The 17,951-nt window shown below is 36.9% G+C and overlaps 1 protein-coding gene across 13 annotated transcripts in view; it reads right to left on the bottom strand.

Moving 5' to 3' along the window:
• Window positions 1–17,951, bottom strand: part of ANKRD17 (ankyrin repeat domain 17) — a 183,160-nt gene that overhangs the window by 28,016 nt on the left and 137,193 nt on the right. For 9 of the 13 annotated variants that reach the window (XR_012434875.1, XM_045392500.3, XM_045392501.3 and 6 more), the window contains 5 exons: window positions 17,499–17,712; window positions 16,768–16,943; window positions 15,317–15,479; window positions 12,576–12,671; window positions 10,243–10,359 (listed from right to left, as the gene is read on the bottom strand). Coding sequence is in view for 12 of the 13 variants with exons in the window: in XM_045392500.3 (XP_045248435.2) it covers window positions 10,243–10,359; window positions 12,576–12,671; window positions 15,317–15,479; window positions 16,768–16,943; window positions 17,499–17,712 (766 nt within the window). In the remaining variant the exon portion in view is untranslated. Of the gene's footprint in view, window positions 1–8,257; window positions 9,763–10,242; window positions 10,360–12,575; window positions 12,672–15,316; window positions 15,480–16,767; window positions 16,944–17,498; window positions 17,713–17,951 lie in introns of those variants that run through there. The other 4 variants (XM_074039885.1, XM_074039886.1, XM_074039887.1 and 1 more) reach the window with 1 other exon arrangement.

Here is a 17,951-nt window from a genome sequence, read left to right as displayed (position 1 = left end):
ACGGTGTCTTTCAATTTTACTTTATATAACTATACATTGTTTCTATTTGTTAAAATGAGTACATTATTACTTTCACAGTCAAAAAACTAAGTGTAGGTTTAAAAGTCCAAAAATATATCTTAATAAACTATTTAAACTGTTAAATTTTCATTCTTGGTTCATAAAGGTATGAAAATCATCTTTAAACTCTGTCTGCATGTCACCTAAAAGATGTTTCTTAAAAACTATTCTCCACCCATAATCTAGCATTCTGAATTATTTTATGTGTATTTTAAATGCGTGTAAAAACAATGTCAGTTAAGGCACGGAGCCTACAACACGTAAAACCAGTCCTCACAAATTCATAAGCCAAACAATATTTAGTTTCCATTAAAAAAAGTCTGACTTCATCTTTTAAGTGTTGTGCTTTTGCTAGATACCCTCTGTCCTGCCTTTCAAATTAACCTTCTCTTAGGTTCTTTTTTTTTTTTTTAAGCCAAATTTAAAAAGTTTTGATAACCCAAGACAGTCAAACCAGCTCTCAGCTAGGTTCTTGAAAAGTTTGGCCCACCACCAAGTTTTCACACCCTGGGGCAATGCAACATACTTACCTTAGGCTAGGTGAGAGATAAGTCTTGTTCCTGAAAAGGGAAACATGGAAGGAAAACCATGCAGAATACCCATACTTTCCCAGGCAGACGGATTTTAGGAAAGAATGCATCTAAAAGCTAAAGATACAGAAACTGCCTGCATCCTAACCCTGGAAATTTATGCTGGACTCCCAGAAAGCTCCAATCTGAAGATCAGTAGAGGAGGAGCTTTTACCCCTGCTGAAGTATTAGGAACAAAACAGTAACTGATGACCTTTACTCCCTGGATCACCACAAGGGAGGAGTAATATCTGATTGGTGAGTTTGAAAGAAGCAACTGAGCATGTGCTTCATTTGAGCCTTGCTTATGTGTTTTCTCCATGTGGACCCCAGTGAAGGAGGTAGAAGTGTGGTTGTTCTGTCTAGCTTTGACTTTGTGGAAGAGGTAAGTAGGTATAAGAGGGAGAGGAGGAGTGAAAACGAAGGTGAAATGTGCACCAGAAAAGCGTATTAACAAAGCAGCTGTGGCTACAAGGGTGTATTAAGTCTCTCTCCTTCAGGATTAGGAATAACAAAACCAATATTTTATCTGTGTCGTATCTGTTTGGACAGAAAAATCCCGGGAAAGGAATGGTTTGGGGGAGGCTCAAAACAGCAAATGAAGTTTTAGAGTTTTGGCTCATCCATGATGGGTTGTTCATTTTGCTGGAATTTTGAACTTGTCTGGTAGCAGGAGCTAATTATGACTGCTATTTAAGTGGGGGGCGGGGGGGATTTGGGGGTGGAGAACTTTTTTAAAAGTATAAGAGTTTTAATTCAGAAACCAGGATTTCATTTAAGCATATATGTGCTAGATGTTGATGGGGGTGGTAGGTTTGGGTAAGTCATAGGGTGTGGCTGGGTCTTAGATATGCAAATTTCTCAGGGCGTGTAGAGTCAGTCAGGGGTAGCCCTTTGGCAAGAGTAATTTGAGTCTGGATTATCCAACTTCAGAGTTTAACCCTAAGAGGTAAGTATTTACTGGTGTCTAAATTTTGAAGTTTTAATGCCGGTGTTTTGATAATCTGATATATTTTACTAACCCTCTTAATAGTCACTAAGAGTAGGTAGGGCACTAATTCAGAGGTCCTAGGGAAAATTTCTGGGGGGGGAGATACCAAGCTATGGCTACAAAATGACCCAACTTTACATGGCATGGAGCTCTAAAAGTAAGCAGAATTAGCAAGTGTGGATCAACAGATACAGGAAAAGAGGCATTATAAGTTTGCAGGTGGTAGCTGAAACTAATAAATGAGGTAACCAGAGGAAAAAGTTATAACTGTGAGGGTCTATAAACATACACACATATACCTACTATTTTACTATATATAATAAAATATATAAATATTATACATATATATATAGAGAGAGAGTTTATGTATGTATGTGTGTGACACAGAGAATATCTAAGGGGTAAAGGAAGAACAAATGAGGCTTCTGAAAGGCATAATCAGATAGAGGAAGACAAACAGGAGAAAGCAACTCCAATGGGAAAAGGAAGGCCAGATGAACACTGGTAAACCTCATAAAAGTGGGCATCAATAAGAATTGAAGAGGTAAATGGATTTGGCGTGCTTTGTAACTGAAAACAAACAAAAAATAAAATAAAATAAAATAAAACAAGGATTTGTCAGTTGAGATGCCATTGGTTACCTCCACCACAGTTAGTTTACTGGAGAAGCAGGTCACATGGTTCTGAGCCGAGATTTAATTTAAAATAGTTAATAAGACACAGAGATTATTATAAGCATTAAAAGAAAAGCAAAATACTAAATTTGGGAAAAAGTTCCATTAGGATAGAGCTACCTTGATTGTACCTCTGCCTTGAATGAAGCTGTAGGTAGTGGGTAGGAGTTAGTAAAACGGTAGAAATTGAAGATAAAGGCATAGGGAGAGGTGCTAATAACTGATAGAAAATCCCAGACAGCATATGGAAAGAGTAACTAAACCATGAAGATTCAAATATGTCCAGAGGCATAAGAAAATACAACTAAAAACTCAGTCTCACTTTCTATATTTTGTCTCACTTTCTCTCATAAGCCTAAATCTCATTTTACTTCTTGGAGAACTGCTGTCATGTTTGTTAGTGTATGTGGGGGAGGTTAGAGGCTTTGAGAAAAAGGGTCAAGTTGTAGAATAACTTCACTGTGGAATGGGAGAGGGCACTAACCCAACTGATGACTTCTAATTGAGGGCTCAGGAAACAAAGTGACACTTGGGAGTTAGGCTTTATAAAATGAGAATTTAAGGAATTGGAGAGAGCCAGTCCAGACTAAACAAATACTGCACTGCAGATTTGGATATATGAAAGTGAATGGGATATGTGAGGAGTAGAGAACCATAGTGAAAGATGAGCCTGGAGAAAGAAGAGACGAGGACCTGAATGTTTAGAATTTCCCATGCAATCAACAAAGAGGCACTGAGGGTTTCTGAGGAGAAAGTAAGGCGTCGCACCTGTGTATTAAAAAAAAATATGTGGGCTCATGCCTGTAATCCCAACACTTTGGAAGGCCAAGGCGGGCAGATCACGATGTCAAGACATCGAGACAATTCTGGCCAACATGGTGAAACCCTGTCTCTAGGAAAAATACAAAAATTAGCTGGGCATGGTGATGCGTGCCTGTAGTGCCAGCTACTCGGTAGGCTGAGGGCAGGAGAATCGCTTGAACCCAGGAGGCGGAGGTTGCAGTGAGCCAAGTTTGCGCCACGGCTGTCCAGCCTGGCAACAGAGCGAGACTCCGTCTTTACAAAAAAAAAAAAAAAGAAAAAAAAGTGAAACTGGAAGTTACAGTGGAGCAGAAAAGGAATACTGAAGACAAAAGAGAGGGACACACACACACACACAGGGAGACTTTTAAGAAGCCAAATGCAAAATTTTGAGTGAGAAGTGACCACTCAGAGAGGAAGTGGATGGAACAGAAGGCAGACACAGAGACTGCCAAAGCTAAATAAAAGGTGATGGTAGTGATGATGATAATGATCATGATGACAGTGCTGATACAGCCAATATATAGAGGGTCTAATATGTGCCAGATACTGGTCTAAGTTAACTTACCAAGTTAATTCACTGACTGGATGTAAAGAATGGGAGGCAAAAATAAGTGAGAACCTAAAGGTAGCATCAAGATTTCATTTCTCAATAAAGAGTAGTAAGATCAACAGAAGAAAGAGATCAAGAAGTTTCAAAGGAAGGTAGGGAGAAGATCCAACAAAAATTTTCTGGTAACTTGCTATGTGCTATGCATGGTTCTAGTTTCATCAGTAAAATGGATAAAACATCCCTGCCTTCACCAAGTTTACATTTAGTTGGTTAGAGGAGGGTAGATACAGATAAACAGAACACATACATTATAGTTTGTTAAAAGGTGATAAGTGCAATGTAAAAAAGGGGAAAAAGCAGCGAGATGAAAAATGTGTGTATGGAGACAAATGGGGGGTTTTGATTTTTAAATAGGGTAATCAGTGTACCCCTCATGAGATGAAGTTAAGTGAACACTTGAAGGACATGAAATATGTCAGCCAAAGAGAAGAGCCAGTACAAAAGCTCTAAGTTAGAATTGGACCCAATATATTCAAGTAAGCTAGCATGGCTAAGAACAGTAGAAAATGAGTTTCAGGGAACAGTATCCGGAGGCTTTGATAACCTAAGGCCTTGCAGAGCATTTGAAAGACTATCTTTTACTGAGAGGGAAATGGAAAGTCATTGTCGGGCTCTGAACTGAAGTGTGATATGATTTGATTTAGATAATTGAAGAGGATCACTCAGAGTGCTACATAAACTACAAGCAATGATGGAATCAGGGAGACCAGTTAAATGACTAATGCAAGTATGAGATTAAATTAATTGTTTGAACCATGGTGAGAAGTGATTAAGATTATATACCTATATTTTGAGACAAGGTCTCACACTGTTGCCTAGGCTGGAGTACAGTAGCACAATCACAGCTCACTGCAGTGACCTCCCCAGGCTCAGGTGATCCTCCCAACTCCACCTCCCGAGTAACTGATTTTCAGGCCAAGGTAACAAGATTTTTCAATACAATGGAGTAAAGAGAGAAATTAAGGATGACTTCAAGGTTTCTGGCCTGAGCAATTAGAGTTGTGGGTTTGGGGTGGGCAAAGATCAGGAGTTCATATTTGGACACATCAAGTGTGAGACGTCTAATTAGGTATTCAAATGGGCATGTTGAGTAGCTAGCTGAATATATGAGACTGAAGTTTAGCAAAGAAGTCTGGGCTAGAGGTACACATTTGGGATCAACTGGTGTACCTTTAAAGTTAGTGGGCAGGATAAGATCACCAGTGGATAAAGAAGACCATGTAACGAGTCAAAAGGCTTTTCACTAAAAGGTAGGGGAGAAGAGGGAACCAGCAAGAGGAGACAGGAACATCCAGACAGGTAGGAGGAAAAAAAGGGCCTGCAGTGGCATTAAAGCCAAGTGAAGAGAGTATATCAAATATTATTACTTATTCAGTAAGATAAAGATGGAGAGGAGAAGTAACCATTGGATTTAGCTACATGAAAGTCACTGGAAACCACAAAAGCTTAATTTTAGAGAGTTGTGGGAGTGAGAGCCAGCCTGTCAGGAACAGATTCAGGATAATGGGAAAAAAATGGAGGTGACTGAAAGCAGCGGTTCAGGGATCTTTATTGCCAAGGGAAGCAGAGGAATGGGTCTGTAGCTAAAAGGCTGAGGCAAGAGGGTTGAAGTCAAAAGGTTTTCTGTGTTTAAGATTGGAGATATAAGTGTGTATGCTGATGAGAATGATTCAAGAGAGGGAAAAAATAGGAGAAAGAAAAGAGAATTGCTACCGACAGTGCTGTTGAGAAGGAGAAACCATATAGGATCTAGTACACAATGAAGGGACTGGTTACCAAAAGTTTATCTAGGCCGGGTGCGGTGGCTCACACCTGTTATTCCCAGCACTTTGAGAGGCCAAGGCTGGCAGATTGCCTAAGATCAGGAGTTCAAGACCAGCCTGGCTAACATGGTGAAACCCCATATCTACCAAAAATACAAAAATTAGTAGGGCATGGTGGCCCATGCCTGTAATCCCAGCTACTTCGGAGGCTGAAGCAGAAGAATCACTTCAACCTGTGAGGTGGAGGTTGCAGTGAGCTGAGATCGTGCCACTGCTCTCCAACATGGGGGACAGAGCAAGGCTCTGTCTAAAAAAAAAAAAAAGTTTATCTAGTCACCGGTAGGAAGTATATGGGTGTAGATGTTGGTGGGTGGATAGATAGGGTAGGCAAAGTCTTTGGGAGTTTTCTTCTGACGCTTCCATTTTCTCATTAAAGGTAAAGAAGAGGAGATGCAGGTACTGGTGGGCAGATAGATGGTGTAGGGAAAGTCTTTGCAAGTTTTCTTCCGATGATTCAATTTTCTCAGGATGCAAGGTCACGTACTGAAAGTGAAAGAGAGGTGGTGCTGGAGTTCTTAGGATAAGGGAGAAAGTAAGAAACAGTGGTCTAGATGAACGGAAGATTAAATTAAACTAAGGAAATGCAGCATTTTAACTACTGGTCAGCATTAAAGGGCTAGGGAAACCTAGTATAGCTACTGGTCAGCATAAAAGGGTTCGTTGTCACATATTTCAAGTAAAATTAGTCGTAAAGATTGTTTTTTCTTGACACATTTAGTTACTGAGGTTCATGTGAGAATAAGAAGAAAGAGAGGAGTAAGGAATAACGAAAGGGTAGTATGACATAAATGGTTCTTACCATTTATTGGTCGGTGGTGTTGGCAGGATTATTAAAAGTAGAATTCTAGAGGGTGTAAAGTTGAAAAGATAGAAAGCAATAATCCAAGAATGAAATGTGTGAAACCGAGAATGGGATAGGTTGTGTTTGAAAAATATACTATTACCTAGCTCCCTAAAAGTTTACAAAAAAAAAAAAAAAAAAAAAAGGTAGAGGAAAAAAAACTAAAATGAAGTGAAAGGGGTGAAATAACTATATCAAAAATGTAAGTTTAAAATACCTGCTAGGGATTCTAACAGCCAAGACAAGAACATAACTTAGTTGTTAATGTTCTAAGAGAGCAAGTAATTAACTGTTAAGAGGATTCCATAGCTTGACCAGATGGAACTACTCCCGAGCAGGGACTCTTCTACTTAGTAAATGCTCAATAAATAAACGTTTACTGAGTAAGTATTAAAAAATCTGGTGCCTTAATATAATGGCCACTGATCTCTTTTTCTTTTGTAGAGACTGGGTCTCACTACATTGGCCAGGTCAGATTTGAACTCCTGGGCTCAGCCTCCCGAGTAGCTGGGACTATAAGCATGTACCACCATGCCCAGCTTACTGCAGCAGTTTTTATAAACCAAATTTTCCAAAATAGAAAGACTGACCAAAGAAGCACTTTTATACAAGGAATAACTTACGTATGGAGAATCTCAACTCAGACCAGTCAAGACCAACTCCAGCGATGAAGCCAGAATGTAATATAACTCAGAAGGCTAAAGAATTACATTTTCCCAGATATAAATTATAACTAAAAAATAGTGAACCAAACTCTAATATCCCAATCTGATAATCTTTCAAATAAAAATATGGGCTGTCGTTCAGGAAAAAAGTGGCTCCCGTATAATTTAAAATTTTACATATGTTCCATGCTCACTCAAAACTACACATAAAAGTATATAATGCATGTGGAGGAATCAATTTAGATGGAATTAATTTATGATTAAGAATTCTTCATTACCTTTGGTTTCAATATTATGGAAAAATACACAATGACATTTAAAAGAAGCTTCTTTTCACTTATCTTAAAACTAAGGCTCTTGAAAGTATAAATATTAAGGTTAAATAAGGCTGGCAAGAATACAAGGAAATGACATTGGTGTATTGCTGATGGTACTAGGAAAGTATTCTGTAAGTATCTACTAAACTAAAAATACATTAGTACCCCCTTATCGGGCACTTATCCATGATGAATAAATACGTTCCAAGATCCCTGGTAGATGCCTGAAACCTTGGATAGCACTGGACCCTGTATATATATGTTTTTTCATAGAAACCCATGATAAAATTTATAAATTAGGCACAATGAAAGATAAGCAACAATAACAATAAAATAGAACAATTATAACAATATGCCAGTAACACTACTCTTGCACTTTGGGGCCATTATTAAGTAAAATTAGGGTTTCTTGAACACAAGCACTGTGATACCTCAACAGTCAATCTGATAACTGAGGGTTACTAAGTGGATACACCGGACAAAAGGATTCATGTCCCAGGTGGGACAGAAAAGGACGGCGCAAAATTTCATCACACTACTCAAAACGGCATGCAACATGAAACTCATGAATTGTTTATTTCTGGAATTTTTCATTTAATATTTTCAGACCATAGGGAAAGCAAAACCACAAAAAAAGGAACTACTGTATGTTGACCCACATGAAGGAGCTTACTTCATAAAAATAAAAGGAGCAAAATATTTAAAAAATATGTATAAGGGTGTTTATTACAACTTTATTTGTCGTGAGAAAAAACTGGAAACAAACTTATTATGGACTATTCTGCAGTAACTTAAAATCACTATCAAATGACAATATCCATCAGTTACTAAGAGAGGGGAAAGCAAGTATTAGAGTAATATGTTTGCATGATTCTGTTTTTTTAAAAAAGTACACCATCACGATAAGTGTGAATATTTATTCATTCAACAAATATTTATTCAGTGCCTACAACATGCCAGACACTATTTTGTGGCACATATGTTCTAGTGGTAGAGAGAGACAAACAAGATAATTAAGTATTTTGAATGAATACAGTATTTAGAATGTTGAAAAGAGAAAAATAAAGCAGAGAAGAGCAGAAAAGTACTTGGGAAGAGGAAACTAAAACATGAGGACATCTAAGGGACATTCACAGAAGATGCTGCTGACAGCACAAACAAAAAGAGGATGGTCAGTATGGATAGCGCAAGGTGACTAAGAGAAAGAGTAACAGAAAACAAGGCCAGAGAGGTGTAAGAAGTGGAGTGGGTCGGCGGATCATTGCAGGGTCTTAAAAGGTCTTAGAGGTAATTGCAGAGGTAAAGATTTTAAATCAATCATATCAGATTTCTAACTTCAGTTATCTTAAAATGATGGCAACTGTTCTTATCTTTGTCTGTTTAAACTGAGCACACTGTTATAATAAAAAACCAAAAATTTAAAGAATCAAATATATATTCTATCACACAACTTGGCCCAATTATACTGCCTAGTATTTAGCAGGCATTAAATAAATGTTAGGTACTGAATATAAAAATAGGTCAAGTAGTAATTATAGTGGTCATTATATCTCTTAATGCACTCACATTCTTTTAACATTTTTAAATGGCCAAAAAAGCTAATTTTAATTTGCTCAGAATATAAACCAGAAATTTTTAAAAATGAAGAGCCTCCAAAATAAAATACATTTTTTCAGGAAACAGTATTTTCAAATTTAAATTAGAATAAAGTATTTCAAATGATTCATATTAATGCAGGATAAAATGTAGAGCTTAATAAAGCAAGTATAGTTAAAAAAGAATGTAGCTAACAAGTCAAAAAATGCATATGCATAATTATCACTGCATATCCTTTATAAATTTAAACAGTACATGTTAAATTTTACAGCACTTTGACCTTTTTAAAAACATTTTATTTATTTTTTGAGATGGAGTCTCACTCTTTTGCCCAGGCTGGAGTGCAGTGGCATGATCTTGGCTCACTGCAATCTCCGCCTCCCGGGTTCAAGTGATTCTCCTGCGTCAGCCTCCCGAGTAGATGGGATTACAGGCATGCATCAGCACGTCTTGCTAATTTTCGTATTTTTTGTAGAGATGGGGTTTTGCCATGTTGGCCAGGCTGGTCTCAAACTCCTGACCTCAGGTGATGCACCCGCCTCGCCCTCCCAAAGTGCTGGGAATATAGGCGTGAGCTACTATGCCTGGCTATTGACCTTTTTATAAAAGATGAGATATGGCAGTTCCATAATATTCAATGTCAAACCAATTATTTCCCTATGATTACTTCAATTAAGTTCTACAGTACAGAATTATAGGGGAAAATGTGGCAGAAAAGGGGAGTGAAGAAGCTATAAGACTGTCCAAACTATATGCTGTTTTGGTGTATTTTACTCCCCATGGGAATAGATGGGAATGATGCTGTAGTCTGCCTGAAAGAGAAAAGTACAAGAGAAGTCACCCATTTAAAAAGTGTACTCATTAGACATTCCAAGATTTGTATTTCACTGGTTGGTTATGCCTTGGTAGTGCATTTGGTACTTGTGATAATAAACCTGCTGGCAATACATTACAAGGCCTAGTATCAAAAAACAACAGATGTGGTTGAGGATTAAGAGATCATTAGCTGAGATAAGACTAAAATCCAGAACTAGAAGCTAAGTTTTCTGACTTCCAGATCAATGCAATTCCTATAACAAAATGTTGTTAATTTCATTACAAAGAGAAGCTTTTAATGATGTTCAATGTACTCATAATTCTCTCCACGATTTGAGCCAAATGTAGAAAGAAACCATGTACATAATTTAAAGCAAACAAAACAAAACAAAAAAAAAAAACGGATTACAAATCAAAAGAAGAGAAAACAAGATGGAAAAAAGTGGGTAGTTTTCACATGTAAAGATTATTATTACCTTTTCCAAGTCTAACTCCTCTAACAAAATGCTGGCGTTTTTGTTTGCTTCAGCAGCCTGTCTATCTTTGGCTTGTACTATTGACTCCATACAAAGATGACACTTCTTCAGCATCTCCTATAATACAAAATTAAGATGTTTCCAGGCTCACAGAACAATTCCCACTTAGAGAAATTCCTAAAAACATGAAGATCTTTAGTAAGGTACTCAAACCTAAGCAATAAAGATCCATGAAAGGGAGAAAAAAGGCGTGCAAATAAAAACATAATTGACATAGTATATTTAGGAATATATACAAATAAAGAATCAAAGAGCAGCTTTTGTTATTCTTCAAAATAATACCCATTTAACAGGCACTTTAGAAACAAAAATCATTTATCCTCTAATTTAAATATAAGAAATTGTACAGCAAACAGAACTACAATAATTTATGTTGGTTGGTTAATAGGATAAAGGAAATAGTCAATGTCAACAAAGAAAACAGATTTGAAAATTTTTTGAGAAATGTCCTCAAATATTTAAGCTCTGTTGCTCCAATTTCATGTACAAGAAACATTTATAAAGGAATCAGATACATGTACTTATATAACTTTCTCAGTGATTTCATTCTCAAGTCATACTTTAGGACAGCAAAACAGTACTTTCTTATTTTTATAAAATTTTTCTTTATTTAATTTTAGAGAGAGGGGTTTGCCATGTTGCCCAGGCTTAAATGCAGAGGCTATTAATAGGCACAATCATAGTACACTGTAACCTTTAACCCCTGGGCTCAAGCGATCTTCTCACCTCAGCCTCCCAAGTACATGAGACTAATGCGTACCTGAGACTACAGCTGTGTGCCACTAAACCAGTCTTATTCTTAGTATTATTAAAAATATTTATTTTTAATCTCCCTCTCTGCCCCTAAAAACCTGTAATACATAGGAATGTTAATTGTCATGGACAAATCTAGAGCTAGGAAAGACAGTGACCTAACTAGTTTAAATTAAAACTTATAGGGAAAAGCTGTTCACTATTATGAAATAGCAACTGTGTAAACGTAGTAAGAAGACATTTTTAAGATTTGTCGGCCTCTTTGGTTTTCAGAGGCATGTGTCAGGATTTTATTCAAGTGTTAGTGTAAACTCCAAATCAAAATGTATGTCTCCAGGAGGTCTCAATTTGATCTCTAATAGGATTCAATTTTATCTTCCCTACATTTCCTGCAAAATTCTTAGCCAATTCATTCTAAAACTTAGTTAAAACTAAAAGTTACCCTAACTTTTACATCACGCTCAAGACTTCTTGCTCATGATTAAAAGTACTATGTTCATTTTACTGGGAAATAAAAATCTATTGGATTCAATGCTTTCTCAATATAGGTATCAGTCTGGATAAACATAAACATACATATACAGAAGACAGCCCTAATGAATAATAACATGTTGCTTTGAATTACTTAGTGTTCACATAAAAATTAAATTAGCTCAATAATTTTTTTATTTTTATTTTATTTTTTGAGACAGAGTCTTGCTCTGTTGTCCAGACTGGAGTGCAATGGCACACTCCTGACTCACTGCAACCTCCACCTTCTGGGTTCAAGCAATTTTTGTGCCTCAGCCTTCCAAGTAGCTGGGATTAAAGGCACACGCCAACATGCCAGGCTAATTTTTGTATTTTTGTAGAGATGGGGTCTCCCCATGTTGCCCAAGCTGGTCTTGAACTCTTGGGTTCATGTAATCCACCTGCCTCGGCCTCCCAAACTGCTGGGATTACAAGGGTGAGCCACTGTGCCTGGCTTCAAGTATTAATTTTATTTTTATTTATTTATTTTTTTTGAGATAGAGTCTTGCTCTGTTGCCCAGGCTGAAGTGCAGTGGCCGGATCTCAGCTCACTGCAAGCTCCGCCTCCCAGGTTTATGCCATTCTCCTGCCTCAGCCTCCCGAGTAGCTGGATCTACAGGCGCCCGCCACCACGCCCGGCTAGTTTTTTGTATTTTTTTAGTAGAGACGGGGTTTCACCGTGTTAGCCAGGATGGTCTCGATCTCCTGACCTCGTGATCCGCCCGTCTCGGCCTCCCGAAGTGCTGGGATTACAGGCTTGAGCCACCACGCCTGGCCTCAAGTATTATTTTTAAAGATAAGATAATCCTATAGCAGAGGATGTTTTATTGATTCATTAGGTAAGTAAATAATCGGCGAGAATCTCTTAAATCGCACACTTCATTCCCAAATACTAGATACATAAAATGGCTATATATTACACTTTACTACTCAAACTAAAAATTTTTCTTAGAATGGAAGATACATTAACTGAATAGAGTCCCTTGCTCATACAGTGAACAACGTATTACCTTATCAGTGATGGTTGCTATGTATCTCATACATTCAGAATCTGATGGAAACTGATTGACTTCTTTGACTAAGTAGCGCACCACCTTCACATGACCCTAAAAAATAGATACCAATGTCAGATTGAAAACAGACTCTAACAATTCAGTTAATCTATGCCTGAACTAACTTTAACAGTTAAGATTAGTGCCACAAAGTGAAGACTACATTGTATATTTACACTATAAATGAAAAAGAGACAGGCTTTGGTTCCAGTGACTTAAATCCACGTTGATCATTCTCATCCTACCCTCCAAAAAAAAGTATATAATATGAGCTAAAATTCTAAACAACTCTGAATAAAAAAACCAATAATCCCAAAATCAATATGAAGAGTAGGGGATATGTCTGAAGGGTGGTGGTGCGGGGGAGGAATTCTTATTTTTTTCTTTGCTAACTCCCTAAATATGAGAGTCTAGTTTCAATTCTGAGGATTAAAAGAGCAAAAATAATAATTTTGTTTTTTTCATTCCTTCAGATAAAAAACAAATGTATAATACTGTCCTGGGTAGTGTGAAAGAATATATACTTTCATGAAGAATAAGCTATGATTATTCACTGCAACACAGGTCGGTATCTAAGTTCAAAATCTTTAGACTTGCCCTTTCCTACTTCTTAAGAGCCACTCCCACTTTCTCTAGCCCACACTGTTGCTTTCTGACACAACGTCTAAAGTTAGCCAATCAGGATAAACAGCTGTTAATCTTTAGTATATTTTTTCTATTGCCTCTATCTCTTCCTTTTAGACTGCATGTTTCTAAACTTTTTTCTAAATGAATAGCTCAAATGCCACTTGCATCATTCCCTAAGGATCTCTCAAACACTTCTACAGTGTTTAAGTTATTTATATGGGACAACTCAAACAGTTGCCTAACTTTGGGTATGGATCTTACCTTTCCATATTGCACCCTACATAACATAGTATATGTTATATATACATATTCTATGTTGCACCCTATATAATATAGTACTCTAGCCCACAGTTGCACATGGTAGGTACTCAAGAAATAATGGAACAAATAATAAGAGTATAAAAGATAAGCACTGCTTGGAAAGACATAAGCATGTGAGATACTAGAGTAATAACTAATAAAAATAATAACTCTAATAGAGTAATAACATAAAAATATGTATTTCTCCCAATGAATGATAAAGACTGTCAAACTTGTACAAACTCTAGAGATTTGAGATCTCAATGTGAACTCAAATAGGATGAAGAGTTTGGCAGAAGGAGAGACTTAAATTATAACTAATGAGTAACTTTGGAAAAATGAAGACAGACATGGTCATTCTAGGAGATGAGAACAAAGGTGATGTGAGAGACAGGAACAAGGAAAAGACCAAGTAAGAAGATAATTCTCCACATTAGGGATTCTAATGGGAGACAAGACTCTACAAGCACTAAATTGTGGTGGCTTTGAATACCAAACTACGATTGGATTTCAAATGATTTCAGAGATTGGGGAGACACAGAAAGGTTCCTGAAGAGGTTCTCTAATATAGTAGAGTGGTTAGAAAGATTAACTTGATAATGATATGCTAGCTTGCTTGGAGAAGAGGCAGCTAGCCAGTGAGAAGGAATAAGTTTGATTGCTGAGAAACAAAAATATAGAGTCAAAAATACAGAGTCACTGGTAGTCCAGAATATCTAGGGAAGGGGTGGAATAAAGAACAGGAGTCAGAGAGAATAATAGGAGAAAAAGGAAGAGATAGCTTATCGCAATTTATTTATTAAAATTTTTCAACATTTTGGCATCTACAGGAAATTGTATCTACATATCTCCAAATGACAAAACTCAAAATTATAATCCCTGTATCAGTAATCTGATATTCCCAATAATAAATTAAAGCTGTATTTAAGAGATCAATGGATTATCAAACAAACAATAAAATCAAATTACTTATACACAGCTCTGTGCTATGTACAATAAGAAAGTTTGTTTCACTTTCACAGAATTCATACTTTTACCTTTAAATATAATATACTTGAAATTCAGTAGTTTAAAATGCTGGTAGTGGCATTTTCGTTATTTAATTCATTTTTTTTCCTAGTATTTAAAGTCAATAATCGAAATAAAAACAAATTTTATTTTTTTGAGACAGGGTCGTACTCTGTCACCCAGGCTGGAGTGCGGTGGTACAATCTCAGCTCACTGCAACCTCTGCCTCTCAGGCTCAAGCTATCCTCCTATCTCAGCCTCCTGAGTAGCTAGGACTGTAAGTGCATGCCACCATGCTCAGCTAATTTTTATAAATTTTGCAGAGGCAGGGCTTCACTCATCTGCCCGCCTTGGCCTCCCAAAGTGCTGAGATTACAGGCATGAGCCACAGTGCCTGGCACAAACCGCCCCCACCAAAAAACGAATTTAAGTGATATTTTTTATCTGGAGGTACTTACTTATGTATCTTAATTGGATTTACACTTTGTGAAGATTAAGACTGCAACTAGATTTTGAAAACATTACTTAGAACAGCTTTTTAAAAGTTTACTTAGCTCTGATGTCCAATAAGGTTAAAATTAATGGTTTTTCTGCAAAACCTGTATACATCTACATTTAATGTTGCCATCAGAGTAATTATTTGCATATTATTGCTTTCATCACAGCTGCAAAAGCACAAAATGAGTCTTTAGTGATCATTAAGCCATGTACTTTCTAGTGTAAGTAAAAAAACATCCAGGTAAATGAGGATGAAAGACTTATACCTTTCTAAATGCTGCCATAAGAGGAGTTATCTTGCGGTTATCTGCTGCATCCACATCTGCACCTGCTTGCACCAGTAACTGAACCACATCGAGGTGTCCACCATTTGCTGCTAGCCACAATGGAGTGTTCCCCTTCTTGTTACGTACATCAATATGAGCTCCCCTAAAAACCAATGATACAGATAGCATTGTCTTTTTTTTTTTTTTTTTTTTTGATACAGGGTCTCGCTCAGTCACTCAGGCTGGAGTGCAGTGGTGAGATCATGGCTCTCTGCAGCCTCCACCTCCAGGGGTCATATGATCCTCCTACCTCAGCCTACAGAGTAACTGGGACTACAGGCCCATGCTACCATGCTCAGCTAATTTTTAAATTTATTGTGGAGATGGAGTCTTCCTATGTTACCCAGGCTGGTCTCAAACTCCTGGGCTAAAGTAATCCTCCCGCCTCAACCTCTCAAAGTGCTGGCATTGTAGGCATTGTCACCACACCTAGCCTAGCATTGTCTTAAATAGAATGAAATGACACAGTAACAAAAATCAACTATTAACATGTGAAAATATCCTGTAAAGATAAAAATTGTTTTCAATATTCAAAGATTTAAATATGTCTTGCTCTCAGAATTATACTACACAAACTATATCCTATGAGGCAACTTTAACTGTTTCAGATTATTTGTATTCACATACAGCTTGACCATTCCCAATCTGAAATCCAACATTTGAAGTCTGAAATGCTGCGTGTCATAACAGGGCTCAAAAAGTTCCATATTTTGGAGTTTTTCCAATTAGGGATACCAATTTGTTTTTTGTAGTTATGTTAAGGATAACATGCAGGTTTAGCATTCATTCAGTGGGCATGATGTAGATGAGAAGACCCACGGTTAATAACAGATAATAGCAGTTACTGCCCAATACTACTGCTTAGAGTACCATCCAAAGGTCTTTGAGACTGCACGGAAACAAGTTAAATAGACAAGCATCTTTGGAAAACTAGCAGGCAACTTCTACATGACTGAAAGTAGAAAGTACCCTGGATCCTGTCTGATTATCTTAAATAGTCCCATAACCACACCTAAAAGCCTTAATTGCTGTAAAGAACAAGAAAATGAATAATGAAGCCTTAGATCACTGCCAGACTTTTAAGACTTGTGTATGGGGGATGTAGTATGTCTGATAACAGATGGATGTTCAAATAGCTTGTTATTATAGATATTAAAAGTAATGTAGACAAGAATCAAAGAAAAACATTTCCAGGTTACACAGAAACAAATCAGACAATGTAGCATAGCTCTGGATGGCTGGAAAACAATGGGTAGGTTTGGGGAAAAAAGCACTTGTTTATAAAAGAAGAAATAATCACATTTGATTTTTTAAATAGTTTCACTGCCCAGAGAGAATGGTAATCACTAGTAACACTTGTGTCATATATGAAGGGTATGGTAACAACATACCTGCCAATAAGAAGCTCACAGAATTTGTAATGCCCTTTATCTGCTGCTATGGTTAAAGCTGTATCTCTTGAGGAAGGAACTGGAGGGGCATTAACATCAGCACCTTTATCCAAGAGAACTCGGCCCACCTCCGCATATCCACCAGAGGCAGCTTCCATTAGTGGTGTGAGACCAGTCTAGGTTTAGTGTAAGATTAAAAGTAACGACACATAAGAGACTGGAAAAATCTAAAATTTTAAAGAATAATAATTTGAAGAAGGAATATGATACAGTTGTTACCAAGATTCACAACTAAGTTTAATCACTGACCCTTATTAGCTCCTTCGAGTTACAGTCTGATCTATCAAAAGAAAATAATTTTACCTAATCTCAATGGTATTGTTAAAAAAAAAAAAAAAAAAGAAAGAAAGAAAGAAAGAAAAAATCTATTTAAGATGCAAGCACTTGGCATATAACTGGTACTCAATAAATGTTCCACTCCCTTCCTTTTCAAAATAGTCTCTCTTTTTCAGCTGATAACCCTACTGTCACTGTTGCCTATAAAAATTTATCACCCAGGTATTTTCAAGAGTTAATGTTTGACTAAGTTACACAGAATGATTTCTAATTAATTATATCCATAGGAGATAAATGTTACTAGAAAGCACTAAAATTATAATCAACATGTTGCTACTATACATCTTAAATATCAAAGCAATAAAGTCATGTGTAAATCTCAGACTTTTTCTTACCTTAGCTCTGTGTTCAACATTTGCTTTTCTATCAAGCAGAAGACTAACCACTTCAGTTCTTCCTTGGAAGCAGGCTAAGGTAAGCGCAGTGTTCCGATTGGTTTCTATCTGAGCATTTATGTCAGAGCCCATGTCTAACAGGAGCTTAACAGCAGCTGTATGCCCATTCATAGCTGCTAACATCAGAGGAGAGATGCCCAATTTGCTACCAGTTCTGGGGGTGCAGGTATGGGGAAGACAAATGGAAAAATATACATTTTAAATGACATAGAAAAATTGGAGATGATACAGAATTCCAATCTAAGATTATTTTGCAGCATTGTTTAAAATATTCTCAACCCTAGTAATTCTCTGAGATACTACCAAGACTCCATTAGAAATGTTTTATTAGAATTTTTTTTTTTAATTTCACTCAACATAATGACTTGGGCTGGAAGGTGATTAATAAATTAT

This window comes from Macaca fascicularis, chromosome 5 (genome assembly GCF_037993035.2).
Source record: "Macaca fascicularis isolate 582-1 chromosome 5, T2T-MFA8v1.1".
NCBI classification, from domain to species: Eukaryota; Metazoa; Chordata; class Mammalia; order Primates; family Cercopithecidae; genus Macaca; species Macaca fascicularis.
This window is presented reverse-complemented; position numbering and strand designations above follow the sequence as displayed.